The 12,742-nt window shown below is 38.4% G+C and overlaps 1 protein-coding gene across 1 annotated transcript in view; it reads left to right on the top strand.

The window, feature by feature from the left end:
- Map3k15 (mitogen-activated protein kinase kinase kinase 15) overlaps positions 1-12,742 on the top strand; it is a 131,443-nt gene that overhangs the window by 79,350 nt on the left and 39,351 nt on the right. The window contains 5 exon segments of the mRNA XM_052725719.1: positions 921-1,091; positions 3,548-3,660; positions 4,054-4,213; positions 9,292-9,442; positions 11,372-11,479. Of these exon segments, the coding sequence (XP_052581679.1) occupies positions 921-1,091; positions 3,548-3,660; positions 4,054-4,213; positions 9,292-9,442; positions 11,372-11,479 (703 nt within the window).

The raw sequence follows: 12,742 nt of genomic DNA, 5'->3' as shown, positions 1-12,742 counted from the left end.
GTGTTAGTGGTGCTAGCTAGCACTGGTGAAGGTGAGTCTTTAGTCTATTGACTCAAATGCCAGTCTCACCCACACACCCAGAAATGATAATTTTACCAAGTCTCTGGGCATCCATTAGCAAAGTCAAGTTGATATGTAAAACTAACCATCATTATAATTAATCTCCATGTACCCTTTATTCACTTGAATAGTTATCTTTGCAAAAGCAATTTTACTTTACCTTAACCCTCACTTTCTTCTACTCAAAGACCAGATTTTATTAAGAATCAAAACATTCCACTTCACCCATAGATGTTTCAAGGTTAAGGGTGCTTTTATGAAATAACTATAGATATGGTATCTATACATATTATAACAATTAATAACAATTCCTTAATATCAGTGTTCACATTTTCTCAGATTTACTTTTTTAAAAGATTGATTTTATGTTTATGAGTGTTTTGCCTGCTTGTATGTGTGTGCACCATGGTACATGCACAGGCCAGAAGAGGGAGTTGCAGTCCCTGAACTGAGGTAATAGGCAGTTGTGAGCTAACTGACATGGGTGCTGAGAACACAGTCTGGATCCTCTGCAGGAGCAGTAAGTAACCTTAACCACTGAGCCATCTCTCCAGTCCCTTACTTACATTTTTACAGTGGATTTATCTGATTAGGAATCTAGACATAGTTTATATATTGCATTTGATTGACATGACTCTTAAGTCTCTTTTTAATACTGTTTTCTCTTCTATTTTCTTCTTCTGATATATTAAGAATAAAATCAAGAAAGGAATTGGCTATACTTTTTAATGAGATTTCTGGCACAGTTCTTAAGTAGTTGCTACATTTGAAAAGGGAAGAGTATTCTTTGAATAGAACAAATGCATATATACATAAACATCTTAAATTAGATGTTTATGATCTCATAACATATTTTTCAGGAGAAACAGCACAGGTGACCGTGAGAAGGCTCTTCAGGTCATGCTCCAAGTTCTGCAAAGCTGTGATCACCCAGCTCCTGACATGTTTTGCCTGTGTGGGAGGATCTATAAGGACATCTTCCTGGATTCAGGCTGTGAAGAGGATGCAAGCAGAGACAGTGCCATTGAGTGGTAAATAGCACACATAGTGCTGCATAGAGCGGAATCATGTAGGCTGAGTAGCCAGGTCTTTTCCCTAGTACATAAATGCCTGTCAACTGACAGCGAAAGTGATTGCAGTGTATGTGGTCTAGGAATATTCAGATTCCTGGTTCTGAGAGAAAGACCTGATAAATAGAGAGGCCTGCTACTTATGCTTATCCTATTCATTTACTCATTCATGAGAAAAGAATGAGGCTTCACATACTCCTGCCAATTGCCCTTTCCAGAATTGTGTCCACCACCATTGGGCATCATCTTTCCAGTGAGCTGTTCATGTCTGCCTGTCTTTATTCAACACATGTTTATTCAAGGCTTACTTTGTAGTAGACACTTTTCTGCATGGGAGATGCAGACACAGCAGACATGAATCCTTATCTTTGGGGACCTTGCCTTGCTGGTAAGGGAAGTCAGCAAGCAAATAAAATCTATAGGCTATTAGCTGATGGTGAAGACTTAGGTGGGGAGTTAAGCAGGGAGGGAGGGTAAAAAGAAGGTTGAGAGAGTGGTCTAAATTTTTAATTTATTTTGAGGGTGCTAGGGATCAAACCCAGGATCTTGTGCATACTACACAAGTGCTCAGTTACTGAGCTGTAGTTCCAGCCCCTAGTTTGTGTTTTGAAATAGAATAGTTAAGGCCAGTACAGAGATGAAGGTAGTGCAGCTTCACAAGTAACTGTGAAGAAAGTGTTCCATGTAAGAGGAGAGCAAGGGCAAAGGTGCTGGGGCAGAAGCATGCTGGATACACTTAGTGATGGTGAGAAACAGGCAAAAAGAAGAGCAATGAAATGAAACATAAGATGATTATTTTACTCTTAAATGGGACAGGACATCATGAGAGAGTTTTCATCCAAGACTGACATTCATTTCTAACAGGAGTATTCTCACTTCTAGGCAATGAATATATTTTAGGGAGTGTCCTTGCTCTATAAAATCCCTGAATGTTAGTTAGTAGCTACGTTTTTTTGGAGGCTTGTGATTCTCTGGGATTTTGAGGCATTTCCTCTCCTAGGCCTCACTCCTAAAGTTGCTATCAGCTTGAGGGTTAGGCAGGACTAGAAAAACCTAAGATGGCTTCATGCATATTTGGCAGCTGGTGTTGAAAGTGAAGGTGGGAGCTACAAGGCCTATTGGGGCTAATGTTCAGGAACTCACTTGAACTCACTTCTACCACATTTTGTTAAAAGAAGTCATGTGGCCTACCAAAAGCAAAAGCGTGGAGAAATATGATACATCTCTGCCACCTTATTTCTATGCACATAAATATTTCTGGGATTCCCAGGCACCCCCATACCTTAGGACCCTTAGAGATCTCCAGCTCAACTTCCCTCTTAGACTGTGATCCCACATCACCCTCTCTTTGCCCACCTATTCTACTTTAAGGTGACATTGATATTGAGTTAATCGCAAATCTCTTGCCTCAGCCTTGCAAGTGTTGAGAATAGAGGCATGAACCTCCACTATGCTTTTCTTTGGTATAACTTTTCATTGTGACAGAAAAAATGGGAAGATCCAATAAGAAAATAATTTTAAGTCTTACACTATTGAAGAGTGAGAGAAAGGTTGGAATTCTGTTGAGTGGAGTAGCAATGATTTTCTTGGTGTCTGGTCTGTGTGGTGGTACTTGTATTATCCTCCAAAGCTCATAAAACTACATTGTAACTGACTAAATGATAGCTTCTCACTTTAAAAACTAGTGTGTCACTAAATTCTCTTGGTAGTTGACTGTGTTTGTGTTACTACTCCATTGAATAAATCATTTTTCCTTATCATAGTAGTCATAAATATTTTATGTCTAGTAAAGAATAAAGAGGAGAGTTAAAAGAAACTGTAAACTTTTTCCTATAAAATGGCACACCTAGTTTTTAATCTCATTCCCTATCCTAATATGGTAATTCCCTACCTCTTGCCTCCCCTGCACATTTGCATTGATAGGCATTTAGGATCTGAGATTCAGGCAGTATCCTCATACATGAAGAAGTGATTCAGTGTTCTGATAATGTAAGCAAGCAAATGGCATGTAGAGAAATAACCCATGATCGATGCCATTACTATAAAATAATAATACCCAATGTACACTGAGAGTTTAACTTAAAATGAGACTTAGATATCAAATTATGGTCATTTGGAGGATTATAATGGATTTTAAATTTCTTTTGTATGTTTTCATATGATTTACTTATTTATGTAGTCAATATAGTCAAACTATCTTAGGAGGAAAACTAAAAACTTCTTAGTGTAAGTTACCATGTTTCTATGACATTTTCAAAACATTGATGTGTGTACCTGTCCATCAGGGTTAAGGGAGGGACTATAAAACATTAGAGCAATAAATATCTCATGAAAAGGTAGTTTGTATTATTATCTACCCATTTCATTCTAAATCAGTAAGATGATGTAATAAGAATTTGTTGGTTCTATAATTGTAGGTATCGCAAAGGGTTTGAACTCCAGTCATCTCTTTATTCGGGAATTAACCTTGCAGTTTTGCTGATAGTTGCTGGACAACAGTTTGAAACTTCGATGGAACTAAGGAAAATAGGTAAAGCTATTTATTATTGCAGATGTTTAGGATTTAGTTATATAAGTTGAGCATTAAAAAATTATGTTCAACTTGCTGGGTATAGTGACAGGACTCAGGAGGCACAGACAGGTGGATTCTCCTTAAGGCTCACCTATTCTACATAGTGACTTACAGATAGCCAGGCCTACATAGAAAGATGTGTGTTTGTGTGTGTGTGTGTGTGTGTGTGTGTGTGTGTGTGTGTGTGTGTGTGTGTGTGTGTGTTGGTTCAAATAACTAGAGTTGCTTTGCCAGGAGCATACCTGAGACAGCAGCCAAATAAAATGCCTACTTGTCCTTTTCCTAAAGTCTTATATAATATGGCAGAACTAGAAAGATTTTTTTCATGATATCAAAATTTAAATTCTTAAGGTGTCCGGCTGAACAGTTTATTGGGAAGAAAAGGGAGCCTGGAGAAAATGAACAATTACTGGGATGTAGGTCAGTTCTTCACCGTCAGCATGTTGGCAAGTGATATTGGGAAGGCTGTCCAGGCAGCAGAGAGGTTGTTCAAACTGAAACCCCCAGTCTGGTAAGTCCCATCTGTGCCTAGTAATCTCATGTCTCCATATCTGAACCTGTTCTGAAATGTCTCATTCAAGGAGAAAATGTTAGATACAGCAGAGCAACAAATGCTGTTTTGCCTTCTTTAATGCTTCTTTATTAAAGAAGCTAAGACAAACGTAACAGCTTTGAGGGCTCATTGCTTTTATGTGCAGGGTGGAAGAGACAGGTACGTGTTCACCTAGAATTTATCCTTGCATGCTCTGTCCCTGAGACTAGACTTGTAGCTGGAAGTTTTCCTGTGTCTCAGCCGGCCAGCAGTCGGGACACATCTCTCCCACTCATGTCCTCCAAATAAACAAACAGAGGCTTATATTAATTATAACTGCTTGGCCATTAGCTCAGGCTTATTACTGACTAGCTCTTACACTTAAATTAACCCATAATTCTTATCTATGTTTAGCCACATGGCTTGGTACCTTTTCTCAGTTCTGCCTTATCTTGCTTCCTCTGTGTCTGGCTGGTGACTCCTGTCTCAGCCCTTCCTGTTGTTTTTAAAAATGATAAGCGGAAAGATCATGAGGCACGAGCCACGACAAAACCCAGTATCAGAGCTTTATTTGGAGGGGGTGACAAAAGAATCAGGCCTGGGGAAGAAGCATGTGCAGAGAGCAGAGAGAGAGAGAGATAGTGGGGGAAGAGAGAGCAGAGAGGGTGGAGGAGGAGTCAGTGTCTGGCTTTTTAAGGATTCCCGTGAACATGCACAGGTGGGCTTACAGAGCTATGCCATGCATGCGCTGATTGCATGACCACACCGTGCGCACATAATCACCAGCGCACACTGATGATGTAAGACGTAAGACCCCTTACTTAGCTGCTAAACTGTGCATGTGTGGTCATGCAGCTGGAGTAGTGGCAGAATCCTAACACTTCCTCTTCCCAGAATTCTCCTCGTTTTCTCACCCTGCCTATACTTCCTGCCTGGCTACTGGCCAATCAGCATTTTATTAAACCAGTGTACAAGGGCATTATCCCACAGCACTAGACTGTCAGTCTTCTTGACTTCTTTTAGTTTGTGTCTTCAAGAGCAAAATGCTGTTTGATATTAGTATGTGTATGTGTTTGTGATAAAGCATATAGTAAAACTGAAAAAGAACATCAAGAAAATGATATTCTTGAGCTGGCAGCACTTAGTAGTCCGCTAGCCATGGTGGGCTCTGTGGTGATGTAGGGTATTTTGTTGGCCTTCATCAAGGGTGTTGGCATCGTCCTCAGTTGCTATACTGCCTGGCTATTCCACAATGTACCCCCATTTCTATAGAACCCCAATCCTTTAAAAGGACCTCTGGCCCTAGGTTATCCCAGCTACCAGCAATACCACTGAGGAAGATATTGCCTGCCACTGCCATTGTGGGAGCTGCTGATCAGTTTCCTCCCAGATGATCTTACCTCCGAGGAAGGACTGACTCCTACATGGCCCTGAGACCCTCCAGAAAGGATCTCTTATTCTACTGCCTTGTTCTGTGGTAGGGATGGGATACCCCAGTGGCCTTGTCACACAGGTCACCCCCCTTTTTTGTCTCTCAGCATACATGGAACAAACTCTCACCCCAGCTCCTTCCTGTGGCACCCTGATGAGTATTTAAAGCCATTTTGGGGGGGGGGGAATGATGTTTGTCTCCAATGAAAACTGGAACTAAAAGACTAATAATAAAGACCGGTTAATAAAATGGTGACACAACAACACCCCTGAGTCAACCCTTTAACTGTGCAGAGAAGACTACTAAAAAGACAGGGAGTATGTTCAGGGTTTATCAGAGAATGAGAAAGGCCAGGTTCAGGTTGTAGTTTCCTGCATTAGTAGTTCCCAATCTTTACTGTTCATTGGAATCATTAGTATTGATGAAAGCTTAAATTTTGATGCCCAAACTCTAGTGTCTCATTAAGTAGATCTACAGTAGAGTCTGAGAATTTGCATTTTCAAATTATAAGCTGCTACTACTGATAATCTGGGGACCACACTTTGAGAACCACTTTTCTACAGACTCTCATGTTAATTAAAAAAATGTGTGCTTGGTATGCTACTCATAGAAAAAACATGGACAATATCAGATTTCCACATAGATATCTGAAGCTCCATTAGAATTATGATTACCTTATTGATAGCTATAGTCTCATAATAAATGCTCAGTAGATACTTGCATAATGAGTAAATGATAAAGAGGGATGTTATCTTAGATATTAATAGGACTTACCTTAGAGAGATGACTTGATAAAGGTTTTAATTTTATGTTTTCTCTTATCCATGTTATCTGAGTTTTCTAAAATACAGCTCTATTTCAGGTTGAATATTCCTTATCTGAAATACTTAGAACTCTAAGCATTTGATATTTGGGAGTTTGGGTTGTTTTTCTTTTTTTAAAAAAAATATTTCTGTAGTCTTTATTAGTTGAGCATCCCTAACTCCAATCCGAACTATTTCAAAACCCAAATGTTAAAATTGTTTATGTTGACTATGCAAAATGATGGGTTTCATTGTTAAATTCTTCTGTATGAATGATCATGTAATTATTGAATGTACTCACCCCCTTTACCTTCTCCCATCTCCTCTCCTTCTCTCTGGTCTCCTTCCTTTTCCAAAACAGTACCCCTTCAACTTTTAAGTCTTTTTTTTTAAATTAAAACTACATTTCCATGGGCTGGAGAGATGGCTCAGAGGTTAAGAGCACTGCTTGTTCTTCCAAAGGTCCTGAGTTCAATTCCCAGCAACCACATGGTGGCTCACAACCATCTGTAATGAGATCTGGTGCCCTCTTCTGGCCTGCAGGGATATGTGCAGACAGAACACTGTAAACATAATAAATAAATAAATCTTTAAAAAAATAAAATAAAATAAAAAATAAAACTACATTTCCACATATTTTTCTTCAATGGCCTGAATTATTTTGTTTAATGGTCTTTAGTTCCATCCATTTTCCATCAAATGTTATAATTTCATTCTTCATAGCCAAATAACACTCAATTATTTATATCATTTTTCCCTGTTGATGGACACCTAGGCTGATTGTATGATTCTGCTACTGTGAATCATGCTGTAATAAACACAGAAGTACAGCTACAACACTCAAAATTTGGGGGTTTTGGAACATTTCAGATTTTGGATTCTCTGACTAGGGCTCACCTTACATTTGCATGTTTTTTTAATTACTTCAAATGGCCCATGTTTACCTGCTAGTTCTTACTTTTCAGTTTAGTAGACCAGTTGAATTCTGGGGGTAGGAATTTCTTTAATCATACCCACTTTGACTCTATTATCCCAGTCTGAACAAACTAACATTTGGTTTCAGACCATATCAACATTTTGGAAATTCTCTTAGACTGAAAGTGTACATCCACATTGGGTATCTAACACTCTTAGAATGGCTTCTGTGTACAACATCCTAATCTTAAAGTACATTGCTGTGACTGGACCAGATAAAGTAGACTCCAGAGAGAGGAAGCCCCAGGGTTGGATCTAGTGCCTTTACATCAGTATCTGATTTGACTGATAATATTGTGCCTACTGTCAAGAGAGCCCAGTACCCAAAAGCTAGTCTTGGGACACAGGAAAACTTCTGACTATACCAGTTTGATAATTAGGATTTACTTGAAGGACTTAGAGAACTCACAATTGTTATTATACTCACTGTTAATGGATTGTCACAACAAAATAATACAAATTAAATCAGTGATGGCAAAATTCTTGAATCATGTATCTAGAGGAGATTATGTACACACTTCCAATTCCCATTTCTCAATGGAATAGTATGCATGGTGCGTAATTCTCCCATCACCAGTATGTGACAGCAGGTATGAAGTGTTGCCAGCTAGGAAAGCTCAGTAAGCCTTGATGAGCAGCTTTTTTAAATTAAGGTGAATTATGTTGGCACAAAGTGTTCATGTGGCTGCTCTTAATATCAGTCGTCAGCTTCTCCAGAGGTCAGACTGATATGGTGCATGGACAAAGGCTTCCACCATGAGTCATATTGTTAGTGCAGACTATCTAGCATGGCCAAAGGCCCTGTAAAACAGATCCTTAGCAGACAGGATATTCCAGAGCTTAGAGCAGTGTTAGTATCTAGACAAGGGCCAGACCTATATGTGGAATGTGTCACTTTTGGATGGCTAAGGCCTGGTAAGTGCCCAAACAAGTCAGCCAGAGTCTTAACTGGTCTACTTTTTTAGATTACTCCATACTTTATCCTCAAAGAACCAAATAATACAATGATGCTTTCATATTAACCATCCCTATTTAGTACCAGAGAGCTTGTAACCACCATTGCCTGGCAACTACATTTCCAAATATTCAGTTTGCTGAAGATAGCAAAGTATAGGCAGAATCAAGGCTTCCTGACATGAAAGTCTACCTGGCCAGATTATTTTGTTTAAGTCAAAGACAAGTTTTAGATAAGCAGTTGCTAGAATTGAGGGAGAGGATGGGGACAGGAAGGAGGTAATTGTTACTATAGGACAGCAACATGAGGTGGTGGCTCATAGTGATAGGCATGAGCTCCACTTTGACTGTATCAATGACAGAATTTGATTTTGATACTATACTGTAATTTGATTGTGATACTATGCTATGGATTTGCAAGATATTGTCAGTAGAGCATGCTTAATCAAGGTTTTGGTATACTATTTCTAAAAATACCTTTAAACAGATAGGTTACCTAAATTTTAAAAAGAAAAGGGATTTGACATATTAGAATTTTGTAATTGCTTTTTCTGTTAAACTAATTTCTTTCGTTTTCTAAAACAGTTATCCCATGCTTTCCACTACAATTAGATGTCATACTGATGCTTGGCCAAAAAATGTTGGATAGTATGTGCTAAAATTGAGGTGTTAGAAAAAGCTGTCTTTTAGAATTGTGTTGGACTGATTTTGCCTGTTGTTTTTATTTCTTATGATTAGTTATGTGGTTGCTCAGTGACTTTATGAAGAGCTCATGACAAATGCAAATTGAAGTACATAAGGCTTTGTTTTGGGAAACTTCTTTGAAAGGGATTAGAATTGATTTCAGTTTCTTTAGGAATCTAATTTATGAGGTTTGTGATTTTTTTCCCCAGGTACCTGCGGTCATTAGTTCAGAACTTGCTGTTAATTCAGCGCTTCAAGAGACCCATTACAGAACATTCACCCAGGCAGGAACGGCTTAACTTCTGGCTAGATATAATTTTTGAAGCAACAAATGAAGTTACTAATGGACTCAGATTTCCAGTAAGATATGCAAAATGGGGCGGCGGGGGGGGGGGGGGGTGTTTGTTCCTTTGCTGGGATCAAACCTAAGAATTGGCACATGCTAGACAAATATTCTACCACTGAGCAATACCCCTAGTCCCAATCTTTTAAGATGGAACAAAGAGACTGGGTATTCATATGTAGCTTGAGTTTTCCTGCCTGGCCCACAGTCAGGACAAATCTCTATCACCTGCCAGTCCCACAGCTACTCAGACCCGACCAAGTAAACACAGAAACTTATATTGCTTACAAACTGTATGGCCATGGCAGGCTTCTTGCTAACTGTTCTTACAGCTTAAATTAATCCATTTCTATACCTTGCCACATGGCTCGTGGCTTACCGGCATCTTCACATGCTGTTTGTCATCATGGTGGCTGGCAGTGTCTCTCTGACTCAGCCTTCCACTTCCCAGCTTTATTCTCCTCCTTGTCCTGCCTATACTTCCTGCCTAGCCAATGGCCAATCAGTGTTTTATTTATTGACCAATCAGCAACACATTTGCCATACAGAACATCCCACAGCATTCATACTATATAATTATTAAAAACTCTAAAAAGGAAAAAACTGCAAGTTATAATATTTGGATAATAGTCCTCTGTGGAATCAGCAAATGATAAGTTAGTCTCTGGGAAAAAGTTGCCCATGTGTCTCAAATAGTGGCTCTCAACTGAATGTAATTTTGTTTCACTCAAGGACATTTGGCAGAATTTGGAGACATTTTTGGTTGTTAGAACCAGATGTAAGAGGTGATGCTACTGACAATAAGGTGTAAGGACTAGGGGGTCTGCTACATGTCCCCCAATAATTAGAACAGCACCCTTACACACACAGAGAGAGAAAGAGAAAGAGAGAGAGAGAAATTATTTGATTCAAAAATAATAAGACAAAAATGAAGAGATCTTGTTCCAAAACATGTTGTACATGGAATTTCAAATTGTCTTTTCCAAAACTTTGGTTTGCCTCCAGTGCTACTAATTAATATTTAAAACCTTGTTGAAAAAGCAGAATTGCTTTTAGCTTTTCATTTAGTTTTGTTTCAGTTTTATGGGCATCTCATAAATTTTTATAAGTAAGATATCTAAGTATTCTAGAAATTGAAATTCAATAATTGTATTTCATATTTATGCCATGATACTTTGTGAATATGGGTGATTTTAAAAAGAATTTCATTAACTACTCAAAAAATGCAGTTATTGGAAGTGATTGTAATTATTTTGTTTCTGGGTAATATATTTTAAAATATTGTTTTAATTTTAAATGTTTCAAATTGGATAGGTACGAATCAATAAGAAAGCACACACCTGTGTAAGCTGTACTTAAGTTTATCATACTAAATGTGTTGTTGCTCTGTTTGGGAATTTGCTTTCTCGTCCTCTCCCTCCACCTACTTCTACGTGCTCTTTCTTTCCCTTCCCTTTCTTCCTTGTTGCCCTCACATGTTCTTAACCAATTAACTAGTGTTACTTGGAAACAGCACTCACTTTTCATTTACCTGCATATGTACACACTTGGTACTTGCTGGCTGCCCTGTCTGTCTACTTACTTATTTCTCTCAAAAACAGTAACTTCCTTCCTTCTTCTGTCACCTTCTCAAGTGGGCCTCTCTTGTCCTCCCTGTAGGATGAGGCATAACTTCCCCGCTTCCGACATACTCTTTTTGAAGTGTTGTGTGCCATTGGATTGGATAGCCTTGTGGTTCGCTGTTCTGGATGTCCTCATTGAAACAGAATCCTCATGCAGCCAGGGATGCATGAGGATTATGTGCTATGCTATAGGCCTGGCTCCTAGAGCCATGCTTGGCATAGTTGCTCCTTTGTATTTGTTGAGTACAAATTCTTCCACTTCCTCACTGGCAGAGTCACCTGTTGTAGATTGCTGTGTTTTATAAAACGCTGCTCTTATTTTAGGTTCTGGTAATAGAGCCAACCAAAGTCTACCAGCCTTCTTATGTCTCTATCAACAATGAAGCTGAGGAAAGGACTGTTTCTTTATGGCATGTCTCACCCACAGAAATGGTAAGGGGAAAAATCATGAATAACCCTTGCTTCCATATGATTGAATCAATAATTTGATCTTCAAATAGGACAGTATATGTGGTAGTGTTAGAAATAATAGGCACCCATGCTTAACTTGTAAATTATGAGATTGTGTATGAAACTATAATCACAGATGAAAGAAATCTATTTTGTGTATGTGGGCATGGAGAGCGTGTGTGTGTGTGTGTGTGTGTGTGTGTGTGTGTGTGTGTTTATGTATAATAAATATAAAACAAGTACAATTTTGTTTTCTTTTCAAAAGTTAGATCATAAGGGCCAGGTGGTGGTGGCGCACTTCTTTAATCCCAGCACTCAGGAAGCAGAAGCAGGCAGATCTCTGAGTTCAAGGCCAGCCTGGTCTACAGAGCTAGTTGTAGGGCAGCCATGGCTGTTACACAGAGAAACTCTGTCCTAAAACAAAAAAAAATAGACTTTAAGGAAGTAGATACAGAATATATAAAGTTCCTTCATATTTCTCAAAGCTTGCCCCAATTTCCATCTCCATCTCTAGTGATTTGGTGAATATCCTTCTATCCTTGCCCCAAATTCACTTGTAGATACATAATATACACACACATATTCCCTATTTTACACACGCAGACATTTTACATTATGGTGTGAACATATAACATATATTTAAATTCAAAAATTTGTATTTATTTGTGTGTGTACACATATGTGCATATGTCGTAACTGGCATTTGATGGTCAAAAGAACTTTCAAGATGTGGTTCTCTCCTACTTTGAGATTTGAAGATCAAATTTAGGTCATCAAGTTTGTGCAGCAAGTGCTTTTACATTGGCCTAACATATTTTTTTTACTTTTGAAACTTGTTTTTAAAGATTTCTATACATCATGGGCAGTTTTTCACAAAACACATACCGAACTACCTGATTTTTAAAATGCCATATTCCTTATGTTTTCATATTGTATGGTGTGTTTCTTGGTCTAAATTAACCTATTTTATTTCACCATTCTCATTGATACCTAGTAAGATTCTTCCGTTTTTCACCCTTGCCAGTGATCTTAGAGATGGGTGCCCTTGACTCAAGTATGTTTATAACTTTGATAGCTACTATCAAACTTATATTCATACTAACAATTATAATTGCCCATTATAAAGATTACAGAATGCTGAGCTGGGACTTCAGGTTTGTGGTAATAGAAGTATCTTCATCTGTTTATGTAAAGTATTTCATTGGGTTTTTTCTTCCATAAATTCTGCATTAATGAAGCACAGTA

The sequence above is a fragment of the Peromyscus californicus genome, unplaced genomic scaffold, assembly GCF_007827085.1.
Source record: "Peromyscus californicus insignis strain IS unplaced genomic scaffold, ASM782708v3 Scaffold_10__1_contigs__length_136768540, whole genome shotgun sequence".
NCBI classification, from domain to species: domain Eukaryota; kingdom Metazoa; phylum Chordata; class Mammalia; order Rodentia; family Cricetidae; genus Peromyscus; species Peromyscus californicus.
This window is presented reverse-complemented; position numbering and strand designations above follow the sequence as displayed.